This window comes from Plectropomus leopardus, chromosome 10 (assembly GCF_008729295.1).
Source record: "Plectropomus leopardus isolate mb chromosome 10, YSFRI_Pleo_2.0, whole genome shotgun sequence".
Classification (NCBI taxonomy): Eukaryota; Metazoa; Chordata; class Actinopteri; order Perciformes; family Serranidae; genus Plectropomus; species Plectropomus leopardus.
Genome location: NC_056472.1, coordinates 30627330 through 30642620, shown reverse-complemented (window position 1 = coordinate 30642620; position 15291 = coordinate 30627330). Strand labels below are relative to the sequence as shown.

General features: G+C 36.9%; 1 protein-coding gene across 1 annotated transcript; it reads right to left on the bottom strand.

Moving 5' to 3' along the window:
- Positions 1-1748: 1748 nt before the first annotated feature.
- hacd2 (3-hydroxyacyl-CoA dehydratase 2) lies at positions 1749-15100 on the bottom strand. The gene is made up of 7 exons (XM_042494599.1): positions 14907-15100; positions 11826-11943; positions 10075-10093; positions 8422-8510; positions 7790-7911; positions 3831-4009; positions 1749-2500 (listed from the first exon to the last, which is right to left on the bottom strand). The coding sequence occupies exons 1-7, from the start codon at positions 15029-15031 to the stop codon at positions 2418-2420; spliced, it is 735 nt and encodes a 244-aa protein (XP_042350533.1). The 5' UTR covers positions 15032-15100; the 3' UTR covers positions 1749-2417.
- Between the last annotated feature and the right edge of the window lie 191 nt (positions 15101-15291).

Here is a 15291-nt window from a genome sequence, read left to right as displayed (position 1 = left end):
TTAAAGGGAATCTTCCTTATTTTCAACCCGTTTCTCTGTGTTTTTGTGTCCAAATGAATCTCAGGAACAGTTTTTTAAATTGGTCCTGTAGGCAATAAGTAACCACCGCTGCAGCCGCAGTGGAAAAACAGGCTGCAATGTAAGCCCTTCAGGCAACTGTGCACCTTTTATGTCCATTAACCCTTCGACCTCTGCAATACAGATGGTCTGTCAGTACCTAAATTGGTATTTTTGTTTAGTGTGATACAATTTCTTGGAGTATCTTAACATGCTTCATATCCATAAAATCTGTACAATGTGAGCTAACTGGTTCTGTAAGTCAATTAAGTGTAATAACTTATTAAAGTATTGAAATTGTGTCATAAAAAAATATGCAAAAATTGGATGTTGATCAAAACATACTGCTGTGTATATTGATCAAAAAGATTTTAAAAAGATTTTTAAATGTATAAACATAAATTTCTTAACATTAAATTAATTATTTGAACTATGAAAATTATTTAGTTTTTGAGATATGCTCATTTTTAAATATTATGCTTTATGATAACCATTCCTCTGGCACCATCGCACGTTTTCTAATTGTTTGCACCACGTTACATGTGTAACATGTGATGACATGGATGATAGAAGCCTTAACTTTCTGCTGCAAAAAGAATGAATGTTCTAGCTATTAAGGTTTCTATTTTAGATCGATTTATCAGGGTTTATGCAAACAGTTATCTCCCAGAGATCAAACCGTGAAATGCCAGTGTAATTAAGGCAAAATAATATGTTTGCACGTAAGATAAGGTAATGTAATGATGAAAGGAAAGACAGACGACATAGCTTTCTTCTGCAAAAAGCATGAATGCTGTAGCTATATAGCATGATAATTTAAACTGCAATCTCAGCAAAGCCTTTTTAAAAGTTAAAAGTGTTTGTTTTTGCCACTGACAGGCTCAGATTGTTAAGATCCCTTTTTTAAAAACCAGAAACAGCCCTAAAATCACCATTGTAAACTCACCAAAGTCCATTTAAATAAACAGTGATTTAAGCGTGTACAGAGCCAGCATATTTTCACATCTAACTGGTGGAATCAAGGGCTTATTTTCACAAAAGCGGAGTTGGACATTGTTGAACAATGGAAAGACAAACCAAGACATGTTTTATGAGTTTCATTTTGTATCTGTTGACTTTGAATGAAACGTGTTTGAGGATGATAAAATTACCATTTGTTTAAATGGAGTCTGGTGGGTTTGGCTATAAAGATTTCAGGGACCGCTTCTGGTTAAACAAAAATGATCTTACTGGTTACATTGCAGCCTGTTTTGCTGCTCCTGGCTGTGGTGGTTTTTCTAATTTGAACTTAGAGTCCAGGATAAAAAATTGGAGTTGTCTATTAATAAAGTATAAATTAAAGTGATAATCCTAATTTAAATTGTATAAAAACTATAATTTAAAGGAGCTAAAATTAGTTACTTTCAATAGATTAAAGGAAAACACAATCACATGAAGCAAAGAGGGATGTTTGCTCACTCTGATGAATGCACGGTGGAAAAACACATAGTTTTTTAGGTTATTAACGTATCGACCACCTAAACATAAAACAATGAGGGGAAAAAAAAGGACACAACTCACAGTCATCACTGATAAAAGTGGGGAAACGTAAGCTTTTAAAGAGTCAACATAATCAGACCACTGAGAACGCAACCCAAGTCAAAACTACGTCCAAGCAAACACCAAACAAGAGAAAAACAGATAGAAAACCATGCAAGCAAAGAATGAAAAAAGGTTTATTGAACTTAATTAGGAATGTAATAAAATTTTTGACTGAAATAAATGAAAGAAAACAGAATACAAGTCTGGACCACAGTTTGCACCAACAAACACTGTGGATGCAAAACCTACAACCTAGTTTCAGCACTAGTCTTCACATTATTCTTTCTACATCGTAGTGAAGCAGGACTGCTTTTTAAAAGAGACCAAAAGGTCGGGAGGTGAAAAAATCTACTCGGGATTTTTCTACGGTGACATTTAAAAGGAGGTTATCGATTCTATCAGTGCATCTTTCAGTTCAACGCTGTGACCGAGTTCTGCTCAGTGCTCAGACAGCAGCTCAACTCTATCAGAGTCGAGATACAGTTTCTTTACAGCTGCAAAAGCTCCCTGACTAAACAAAAGTAACTGCAGTTTGTTCATAAATAAAAACGACAACAGAAAAATAACAAAAAAAAAACAAAAAACAGTTCGTTCATGATTTGTGAGCGTCTACACAACCCGGACAACAGCTGGAAAAAATAAAGTTGCTTGATAATTTGGATCTCCTGCCAGGTCAGCTCTGGCAGTTTGAAAACTGGTTTCTTTAAGCAGACATGATTTTGTTCCTCTTCTGTTTGTTTTGGTTTCTTTTCATCAGATCTGTCTGAGAGCTGCTCAGCTCACTCCACTTTGCTGTAGTCCTCTGCGTGGCCCAGCACCTTCTTCCTCTGCCGGATCATGTGGAAGTAAAGCTGGGGGAAGACTGCGAGGAGAGGCAGAGGGACATCAGTATGTTATCAACAGATGGAGTTATTTAACATCATTTTTTTAACCCAGTGGTCACTAATCAGGTACACCTGTACAAGACAATACTTGTAATTATTGCCTCTTGGAAATATTAAAAAGCAAATGATACAAAGTCATGATTACAAGTTATATAGTGGAAATTATAGAGGTTTTTAGGGACTAAACTAAATATATAAATAGGAATAATTATGCAATTAAAGGCTTAAATAAATTGCTAAATAAATTACTATATAATTGGATGGTTAATATAGAGTTATAAAATAAAATGCTTATGTTTATATAGATGGATAACTAAATATATAACATAATGCTTAAATAAATGGAAAACGTAATAGTTATATCATTTCATGCTTAAAATGATTATTTTATTAAAAAAAAGGTTAATTAAATGAAAATGAAAATAAAAATAAAAAACGACAAATGAAGAAAAATATTATGAAATCATAACTCAATATAATCATATAAATGTTAATGAATGTATTTATTTATACATTGCTGTATAGATATATTAAACTACAAATACATTGAACATGAATATAATTGCCTTATTTATTAATAATAAATTAATAAATGATAATTCATTGGTTTAAAAATGTTATCTTAAAAATATATCATTCTTATTAATATTATAAAAAACATATGTAATTATTTGAGAAATTAATAATATAATGTCTTATGCATTTATATGTTTCGACCCTTAAAACCCTCCATAGAAAAGCTCTTATACTGATCACAGATACAATGATCAACTGCTTGCTGTTTGTAAGCAGTTTAAATAATTTGTTTGTAATAACCAAGTAGTCAGCTTACAGTGCTCATTTTGGGGCTTTTTATACAACAACAACATGTGAAAACACATGGAAAAACATTTTAAAACTATGGTAATTATATTTTTTCTTTTGCTTTACTTCCATGATACTTTGCCTCACGAGAACCTGAGATGCAGCAGCTTGACTTGGTTTCCTCAGGCTAAGTTCTGTTGTCTAATCAAACAACAAGAAACAGTCATGGCTGCTTGTGATAGAGACAGAAAATGAATATGCACGTTTAAAGCACCTGTTTGAAGCCGCCCTCATCAAAGGGATTCATAACGTAACATTTATGTCATAAATATACAAATGTCAGTTACATGGTAAATTGCATGTGTAATAAAGAAAAACAAAAACTATCACTCTGGGAGGTTTCAAGAAATTACAAGAAAGAAAATCTACAATATTTATTTTCTTAGGTAAATGCAATTAACTTATTCTCACTACAAAAGAGGAAAAATCTGCTTGTTGACTTACGGGGAATGTAAGAGATCATGACGAGGATAAGAAAGGTGTAGTAGTCGAACGAGAAGTTGTACTTGTTGGGGAGAGTGACGGAGTACAGGCCTGTCTTCTGCACGTACGGCAGCGCTGCATAGATGGTCAGCAGTTCCCCAGTCACACCCATGGGATACAGCACAATGAAAAAGGTGTACCTGCAGCAGAGGGGTTTATGAGAGAGTCATAATATAACATTATTTGCTGTTTCTGCAATGTTAAGGGTGGGCGGTATAGCTGATATAAACACTGAGCGAGAGGTGCATGATGTGGATTTGTCTTTTTACTTTGTGCACCACAAGCATCGGTGCAGCTTACTGCATGTTAACCAGTCCAGCTCGAAACTTAGAGAACATCATAAAAACTTGAACACACACTTCTGCTTTTCACCAAAACAAACACATTTTTCTGATAAGAACGTGTGGGTGGAGAACACGGTGCTGCAGAGGCTCAACCAAACAAGAAAGGGGTCTATAAAAGTCCACAGTTTGGGCATGGCTAAGTTTTCTTTTTTAAAAAATGTACGTGGAGCACAAGATAATAACAAACAGTTGCCAAAGGCAGCAATACCTGAGACACTTTTTATCTTTTTTAAAAATATATAAATAAATGTGGAGGAGTATGAGGAATGCTTGAGAATGTGCTCAGGCTCCAACACAAGTAATTCAAGCAGGCAACGATCCAAGTAAATCATTAACTATAACCCTGACAAATGGCTGGCGAAAAGAGAGCTATGCATTATCACTATGCATTTAAGTAAAAACAGGGTGCCTGTTCTAACTGTTGAGACTCTTACAGAGTTTCTGTCCAACTAGCAGAGATACTAGTTAATAGATTTAAAGGGTAACTTTGGTATTTTTCAACCCAGATCCTTTTTTCACATGTTTTTTTATCTGAGTGACTAAAGGGAACAACAATTTTTAAAAATTTTACAGTGATGTGGGAGAGCGCTGCAGCGGTGAAACAGGCTGCAATATAAACACCTGGGGCTACTATGCATCTTCAATGTAAGTCCACTAAAAGACATTTCAACTAGAAACAGACCCAAAATTACTAACGCCGAACCAACCAGAACCCTTATTATTAATAGTCATTTTAGCATGCACGTTTTCTTTTTAAAGAGTTTATTTCAATTCTGTCAACTTGATTCCTGTTCTGGCAATAGCGATTTCTGGACTGTTTCTGGTTTAACAAAAAGGATTTCATGCACCGGGCCATGCTACAAGCATGAGCAGCTCATGACGGCAACCTCGCCAAAAAAACGCTTGTGGTGTTCACACTGACAGCGCTCTTGCTGCAGAGCTGCCGGCTGCTATAACTACTGTATTTTCACAATTAAAAAACAGATTCTCCACTCAATAAAGCTGTGTAGCCACTGCCTTGTCAACAAAATGGTCCTGCAAGTATTTCAAAATAAAAGGCCTGCAGTTAACAAGGAATGTCTACAGGAACATTGACAAAGGGCTTTTATTTTGAAACAGAAACAGGAAAAAAAAACAGATATACTTATATTTCTTCATGTCGGTGACAGATGAAATCTTAAACACTGTAGTAAAAGCTTGAATAATGTCAATATAATTATCAAAGGACCATTTTCATTGTCTATTTTTGCTGAAAACCTTGCGCGTCACACAGAAAAAAACTAGCAAGACTCTGTTTCTCTATGTGCTGCATTTAAGCAGCAACAGAGCAGCAGCTGCTCACATAGACGGCGTGGTCCAGGATCAACTCCTTTACAAAAAGGTCTATCTGTAGGGATCCTTTTAATAATGTTGTCAGACACTTATAATAACAGACTAAACCTCCTGGTGACAAAAATAAGCACTTTCAGGGGATGCAAATTGATGGTGCATAATTGCCCCACGTGATTACGCTGCAGCCTGTTTTGCTGCTACTGGCTGCAGCGCTCTATTTCAATACTGGAATAAATCTGGAAAGTGTCATTCCCACTAATCATTTAGACACAAAAACATGTGAAAACAGGGTCCATATTGAAAAATACCAAAGTTATGCTTTAAAGTTAAAAGGCTGCAATCACAGCATCAAATCCCAAACCACAATAAAATCCTCATAATATACTGTAACATTAACATCAGGTCATCTCATGTGCTGCTTTATAAGAAATGTTCACACACAAATAAAAAAGTAATACCACTGCCTCTGCATACTTCTAAATTTTTAATCACAGAACTGTTGAGGCATCAGGCCTTTTGAGGAGAAAGAAGAGAAAGCTCGCAATTCAATATGAGAGATGCACTGAACTCCTTTTCTTCTGCAGAAAAAAAAAATCAAAGAGAGAAAATAAAAATGTTCAGTCTCTTCCTCGACTCATAACCCACAGACGGTCTTTTCAGATCCTTCACTGAATTTTTTCATGGATGCACAACCAATTTTTCTGCCTCTCAGGGTGCAAACTGAAAGTCGAATACCAATACCATTCATTTGCTACCTAGCAACAAAAGCCACGGGGAGGGAGCCACTTAACAACTGTTGCCTTGGTTGAAGATGCAAATGAATCTCATTAGGCAGATAGAAAGATGTCGATGTTTATGGTGGAAATAGCACAGTGTTCTGTAAAAAGATGATTTTTAAATAAGTAATCAGTGTTGGGAGTTATGCATTTTTAGAGTGATATGTTACGTTTTCATGTAACCCTGTCATAAACCTCTTGAGCCTTTTCATTTCTCTAGTATCTACCTAAAAAAATCACATATCTTTATTTTTTGAATGAGGCAATACAAAAAGTAGAGTAAAAAACATTTTGCAAAAACGGATTCATAGAGGGATTTCGTACTTTTTAGAAAGAAATTATTAAAAAACCACAATAATATTCCTTTTTACTATTATTTTCTGTGTTTTATTTCATGTTTTCCACCATGAGGATTGCATGAACCACACCCATCTTCAAACCCGGTGTTTATTCTGATCTCTATTACACATCTGTAAAGTTTCCTGACTGCATCTTGCACGGTCGTGACGCCTTCATGTTGACAAAATTTGTCCACAGACGGACATATAAACACTTGGCAAAGTATTCAAAATGGTTTCTGTGGTAGTTCCAGCTACTGTACGTGTCTCTAGGGCCACATTCTGCCATGATGACACACACAGCCTCACTTGGAGAAAACAATAACAGCTTTGCTATCAAGGCTGGTAACAGCTATTGAGGCTCTAATCATCTCTTTTTGCGATGATTGCCCATCCATGTTTTTTAGGCTTAGAGGGGTACTTTGCTGATTTTCAACCAGCTTTGGATCAAAACAATGTGGGTAGTTTGTGTAGATGAACTGTGGGTCAACCCCCCTTAATTTAACCAGTGCCTAGATATCCCCCATGGCAAAACTTAAAAAATAAAAACGTCATCTGGCGGAGTATCGCTGGCTGTTGCTCGAACTACAGGTGGTACTTCAGCATTTTCGTATTGTCCGCCACCCCATGCTGCCACCGTGGACACAAACTTAGCTGTTCCCTTCTCTCTCTCAAACTCGGACTGAAATCCGATCAAACTGTAAAACTCAGCAGTGCTGATTAAATATAAATCAAGACTGTGTTGCTGCACTGCCTATTTCTCTACTAACAATGTTTTTAGAAACATATTTTAATGACCTGTTTAGCGAGAGTTTGTAAACAGGAAGCGGGCACCATAATGTCTACTGTCTACTGATAAAATATAAACCAAGATTCTGATACTGAGTTACTTATTTCTCGCCTAAAATGGTTTCAGAATTTTGTCAAAGCTTACTGTTTCAGTGTGATACGAGATGTATATGCTATCTGTTAAAAAATGATAAAAACAACCTTTTTTAAATATTAAATAAATAAAAAAGCATTTATGTCTTTCTCCTGCAGAGACGTCCTAGTTTTATATGATGACCCTTGTTATTATATTCTATAATTATAAATGTCTTTTTTTCTGACTTTCAGGTTTATTTTCCTACCTTGCCCATTTGATGAGGTATGGCAGGTGATTGAGTAGGCTGAATGTGTAGAAAGAGTAGCGGATGATCTCTGTGATGGTCCACGCTGTGACAAACAGCAGCACGCTGTCCTCACTCTGCACCTGCACAAATGCACACAAAGCATGATGGGAGGAGGAACAGGCGGGCTCGCGTCATGCTGCAGGAGTCACTCTGCTGTAGAATAATCTCGACTTTATATTGCAGAACCATGCTGTTTGTTTCAGATGCTCAAATATCAGATCACACCGCAGGCAGACGGTCTTCAGAAATTAGGTTAAAACAAATGCAAAAACATCTTTTCACACACTCATAAAATAAATATAATATCCACGCACACTGATGTCAAAGAGAGAGAGTAAACAGCCTCAGATACATGTCAGTACAGCATCAGACAATAGACACACAAAGAAAACATGACATACATACGTTATTCACTACAATAAAATTCAGCAAATTCAATCCTTCAACCCTACAGCACGACCGTCTGACGTTACTTACACATTCACTGCTGTCCGATCTATTAACAGGGCAAACAGTACATCAGCAGGTCACACAGACTGTTTTTTAAAGACTGATTTATGTGTGTAAGTTAGAAAATAAACCCATCGTACCTCCCTGACGCTGTGTGTGACGGCCCAGGTAAGGAAGACCCGGGACATGACCTGGAACCCGGTCAGGACCACAGAGGACGGTACGATTCCTGAGATATGAGACAAAATACAAAGATATTAAGGATGTCGGAGCACTGTTGGCTGCTGCACACGCTAAACCAGCGATACTCAATTTCAGCGTGCGGGCCTCAAACCATTTTCTAATTCACAGCGAAAATAAACTGATTTACACTGGGATTTTTTTTTTGTACTTTAAAGGTAAATATGGAGTCTGAGTGCATTAAAAAAAGCATCAAAATAGAGCTTTTTAAAAAAAAAAACAAAAAAAAAACCCAAAACAGAGCAAGAGGAGGAAGCCGGATGTCCTTAAATCCTATTAAAAAAAAAAAAAAAAGTCTGGAAAGGACGGACGTGAATCACTGAATGCAACTGTACAATAAAATAAGATTAAGACCGGAAATCACTTGGTTATTGTATGAAGCATGGGCATGTACCTGTGGTCGTCTATTGGGAGGGGCTTAGAGGAGAGAGCTGCAGCTTTTTTGCCTTTTCCACATCTCTGCCTATTTAGGTTTATGATGTTGCCATTTTTTAGAGGTGTTGATATTCTGGGCATAATTTCCTTTCTTTTTTTTTGGTTGCTGTTTTGTTGTTTTTCTTTTGCATTATGAAAAAATCCCACATGGACCTCTGCAATCAAATGTTACAAAATAGTCAACAGAAAAAAATAAAACAGAGGTGCTTGACTGGGGAAAGAAAGAAAATGTAAAAAAAAAAAACAGATACTTTGGGGCGTAATAAAGTGGACAGTATGTTGATATCAAAGGTTTAATTTCTACCCGAGCTAGAAGTGAACGTTGACGCAATGCTTTAAACTGACCAGCAGAGAGGGACCTAGAGCTGTGTGTGTGTTTGCTGAGTGGACAGCAGCTGCAGGGAGTCTGGATAATCCGAGATTAATCTGAGATAATGAAGAGAGTGGACTGTGGACGGCGGCGAGGCCGCCAGGCTGGGGCCCGCTCTCTCCTCACACATTAACACCACGAGAGCCAGCAGCTTCTCCGCTCTCTCTCTCTCTCTTTGGCAAACACTTCAGATATGAAAAGCTTCTGTTTGTCCGCACACATTTACACCTGAGACACACATGCAATCTGACGAGCTACGATTATTACAATGAGACCAGTCGTAAATCAGAGTTCAGGATATAAGCCGCTGCTATCCGATTTAACACAGTGAGCTCAGTTATCTGTGAACACATTTCAACCAGAAGCGATGGTTTCATTGAACTCCCCAAACGTACCACTTTGTGAAGCACTTTGTAACTTTGTTTAGATGAGTGCTATACAAATAAAGTTTATTATATTTATTACTTCAATTCATGAAGAATGTTCGCCTTTTTGGATTCTCCTTTCACCATGAAGGCGTGCGAGAAAAAGGTTTTCTTCACAAATTCAAGGTGAAACCCGGTGAGTCATTGATAAAAATAAAAAAGGTCATCTTGCACTTAAAGTATTCTTTTAAATCACATTGAAAAGTCAAGCTGTGATTAGCGATAAAATGGTGGACTAATAAATGGTAAAACGGTGACTTGTGCAGGACCGAAGTTTGACTGATAACAGGGAGCAGTGGAGGTGAGGGTGGAGAGAGACTCACCTACAGCACAGTGCAGTATCTGTAAAGGAGGAGATAACAGAAAATTACTCAACATGCTCCTGGGAGCGAAACACAAACGCTTATTTTAACTCGTATACAGCACATTCCCTGTTTGTACGGCTTGAGTGCCGTTTATTGTGACCTTTTTTTTCTTGCATACTTGAAAATGTTGTTTTCTTTTGCATTGTGTAAAATGTTTTTGTAATATGCAAAACTTCAGGATGTAAAACCTGTTTAAGTATTTCATCATAACGACTGAAACTCCTAAGAGCAACAAAAATCTTCAGGCGTTAGCGTTCAGTCTGCGCAGATTATTTCATGAATGGAAGATAAGTTCACTGAGCTCCAGCGAGTCTGGACAGGATCGCTGAAACACCTCGTGCTTCGTCCCTGCACTGTGTCCGTATGTGTGTATGATCACTCTTTGACATGTGATGTCAAAGAGTTTTTGAAACTCCTTTTTTAAAAACAGAAGTGGATTTAATTTATCTCCGTCATTTTCAGCCACTAAATTTTTTCTGTCTGAAAGTCTGAAATCTAACAAAAAGTCATAAAATACTTTGGTACTGTGCCTTTAACAGCTCAGCCAGAAAGGTTACCATGCGGGTATGTTATAGAGGACATACCACACACTGCAGATAACAGGCCTGTGAGACATTCAGACCTGAATCCAACAGCTTTTACTGACGTGATGATTTTTGTTAGTTTAAACAGGCTGGGATTAACAGAAAGACATTTGCAAATTATTTATCCATTTAGCGACTAAAATCCTCTGATTCTCCACAAAGCATTTAATTCACTCCAGCGTACTGCTTCAACAACAGATTTATGTTACCTAACCCTCCAGGATGTTGCTATCGCAGCAATTAATGCAAATTCAGCCAGTCCCGGAGAATCCTGCATGATCTTGCAATTTTGTCAAATTACCAGAACTTTCTGCAAATTTGACTATTTAAAAACTGGTGAAATCTCATTTCCTATTAGAGCTTTTAGCACACATTGAGTTGCTCAGGACCTCCTCTCTCCACTGATCATCATGAGACCACTGCTGTGGGAGTGTGAGCTTCAGCACCTGGGGCCATCTCACACACACACACACACACACACACACACACACACACACACACACACACAGTGACAGAATATCACACTGCTAAATTTAACAAAACCGCTCTTGTCAGGTTAAAAGAGCTGAGCCATTTGGGACTATTTAAAGGCTCAGAATCAGATCTTAGAGATGCTGCTGTGTTAGCTCGAGCTAACCGAACAGAAACATCAGGAGGGGAGCAGCTACATTTGTCATTCTGTGTGAAACAACAAATGCTCATAGAAATAGGTTACAAGTTTGGAACAGCATTACAACTGCTTTCACAATTTTTACTTGTCCCTGCATATTCATTGCAAAAAAAAAAAAAAACGCCTAAAAACATTGCAACATGCATTGCAATATTTTAGAAAAACTGCCATGAAATAAGCTATTTCAAAGGGGAAAAAAACCTAAGAAATCCTGGAGGGGTTGAGTAACATCAACAGAGTTCCTTAAAATCACTTCAAGGGTTATTTGGATGCTAAAAACATTATTGGTGGTTTTATCTTAATGAAAATAAATGTTGCATGCCTATTATCCGCATATACAAACTGGATTTTGAGTGCTGATAAGAGTAATAATAGACTCGCGTTTGAAATGTTGCCACACTGTTTGTACATATTTGATGTTGTCATCACTGCCCAGAGCTTCGTGCTCCTCTCACCTCCAGAATAGCTCCAGTCTGAAAGAACTTGAGAGGCTTCTCTATGGAGTAGTACAGCCCGTGGTAGCTTCCTCTGGCCAGGTAAGCTCTGACCAGACCCACAGCGATCACCAGCCACCTGGAGAGCAGAAAAACACATCACAGTTTTAGTTATTACAAGCATTTAAAACAAGAATTACCAGATGATCTTATCATGGCCACAAATCTGTGTTAGACTTGTGCAATTTCTGTTGATGTGATGTGATATTTCCACGAGGTGTACTGTCACAGTCAATGCGGCTGCAAATCACTGAAGTATTCCAGACAGTGACAGTCAAAAAAAAATCTAATTTGCATGTCGTATATTGAAAATAATACATTTTTTATGGCTTTTTTTCATCTAAAATCATAGTGGCATCATGACAAAAAAATGGCATTTAAAATTTTGAAAATTATTTGGTATTTGTGATTAGTACTGATGGTTTATTGGTTAAAAAATAAGTCAATAAAAGTAGAAAATCCTATTAATGTATAATATTTTTTATAGCCTTATTCTGAAAAGCGCATTTTGTGCACAGAGTGGTATGAGTGTGAGTAATAAGTGGGCCCTAAGGGTTTAGAAAAATGAAGGAAAATGTTTTCTGCTGTTCTGATATATCTTGATCTAATTTCTCTAAACATTAATCTACTAACTAGACTGGAAGTCATATAATTAAGAATATCGTTATACTTTTGTGTAAAAATTAAAAAGTTTGTGTAAAGTTCATCCTGCACCTGCTGTGTAGTTTTTTAACGTAGGGACAGCTGTTAACTGATACCAGTTTCAGCCCATACAATCCAAAATTTATAACAAAATTTGATGTAATGCATTAGATCATTCAAAAGTAGCTGAGCTGCAGAGCACGTGGAGGTAGGAGGTGTCACAGAGTTGCTGGAGAAAACCTGAGCAGGGTGAAAGTTTCATTTCACACTTTGGTTTCACAGAGTGAAGAATGTGATTTGTATCTTGTCCTAATCTCAGTCTGCAGCAGTGATGATGAATATCAATATCAGAGCCAGTTGGGCAGAAACTGAGCACGCCTGCGTCTGAATGCAGACGCTGCATTTGAACAGCAAAGACGAGCTTGTACCCTAACATGCGCTCAATACAAAGCAGGCACTGTGTGGCCCGTCAATACTGAGGCGTCCACAATGTGACCAAACTGGTTGGAACAGTGAGCACACAACTCCCACTATTCAATTGTGCAACAGTCTGAAAAAAGTGCAATAAAAGTCAAGCACAGAGATTGTCAATCCAGGGTTCAAGGTAATGACTTTTTAACTGTACAGCATAAATCTGGGCAGAGCGACAGAGGTTACAAAATAGGCGTCTACTAATGTTTATCAAGTCTGGTTTGATTGAAATCTGATTGTAATCATTTGAAACACAAGACACAATGCAAAAAATCCATCATAAAAAATCTCTGTATACTGCAACAATTAGTCGATTACTGAATTAGTTGATTGAAAGAACATTTTGATATTTGCTGAATCATTTTCATCATTTTTAAAGTGGAAATGTCAAATATTTGCTGGTTCCAGCTTTTTAAATGTAAGAAGTCCCGGCTTTTCTTCGTAATTTATGAAATAATTGGTAAATAATAGGGGTCCACAATATTGGATTTTTTGCTGTTACCGATATGCCGACTTTTAACTACTCAGTTGACCAATAACTGACACCAATATAGATATATTCACTTTTTTTTCCTCACCTAGTTTTAGTGATTAAGTTTTTTATGTAGTGGAATTGACATATTATGCATATTCTTATTAAGATGACACACCAGCAGATGGAGGCAAGATATGTATGTATCATGATGATATATTGTGATATCTGCAAAAATCTGCATGTTCGTCGACTCTGACATTTCATTGTAAAGCCAACATCTTTCCATATTGATGACATGCCTAAGTCCTCTTGCATCACGACCCACAAAAAAGTAAATGTTTTTATTATTATTCTATTAGGCCACCAAAAGTTCAATATGTATTTGTAATATTAATCATTTATATAAATAAAAAATAGATATTTGGCTTTTGTGTATCCATAATATATTGCTGCACAAAAATATCTCAATACCATGCTATATAGATTTTTCCTCTACCCTTCCTGGGTTGTTTTTTTTTTTTAATGGCTTAAACATGTACCTCTCTTTTCTTCCTTCTACATATTATTTTTCGTTGTTTTTTTGGTTTGATTTGATTTATTTTAACTTTTGTGATGATTAAAAGTCTAATTCAGTTGTTAAACTGCTAAAACAATATGACAATTCAAGATGGAAACGTCTTCAGATCCTTTTTAAACCTTTTATATATTTATTTTTACTCATCTTCTTGCATTTTTTGAACTGTTCACTACTTTATGCTAATTTTAAGGGTCTTTCCATCTTTCTTGACTCATCTCCTTTCCATGTTTTTGAAAGAAATCAAGACACTCTCCCTGTTGAGTTTGAATAAGTCATTTTAAATACTAAATAATCTATTTACTTTTTATTTGCATTTATATTTTGCACAATTGTAGTTTGATATACATATTTGTATATGTTTCATAGATCTCTTGTGCACATATTTGTACATATTTATTTAAAAAATCTCTCCTTATATTTTTCTGTTTTAATTAAATTAAATTAAATGTTTTGTTAAATACTACAGCATTGTAGCAAAAATATGACAATCCAGGAAGAAAACCCACACTTTTCGGTGTTAAAAAAAGCAATGGCTGCAGACAATGAACCATCTGTCCTAATATTTCTGTATTGTGTGCAGTGGCGTCCCGTCAGTCACAATTACTGTACACGCCAGGTGGTTTGTCTGTTGCTCGTTAATCTGTATTAGCCGTTAAGGAGGCAAACTCAAAGTTATTTCACCAAACAGCAGGCTAGCATATTTTTAACAATAAACCCACACAATTTGCAGATTTAAAATCCCAAAAAATAGCCCGATAACATTACAATGCTCCCATTATTTATTGTCTTGCTCTGCAGCACACACACAAATAGCCACACACACACATTCACACACCACCACAACAGCAGCGTTAGCACGAGGAAACACGCTACATACCCCGCTGTCATAACAACGTTGTAAATGACCAGGTAGGCCGTGGCCAGGGCGCCGGGTCCCTTCTTTTTCTTGGCGGCCACATCGCTGTGTGCCGCCTTGCTGGTCCCCGGAGCAGCTGCCGACATGACTGCAACCCTCAGCGGTCTTTGGTCCTGGACGACGGCGGCTGTCAGGTTCACGGAGTCGGGAAACCAACGGACCAACGGAGGAGACCCGGAAGTGTCGTCCTGGAGCGAGAGAATTCACTTCTCTTCACTTCCGTCTTCGCTTCGAGACGCTCTGAAACGAAAATCACCTTAAAAATCGATCCCTCCTTCCTTTTAATTGTTTTAATAAAGTTTTAATTTAGAAAAAATGTTTTCGTGTGAATTTTATTCAGCTAATC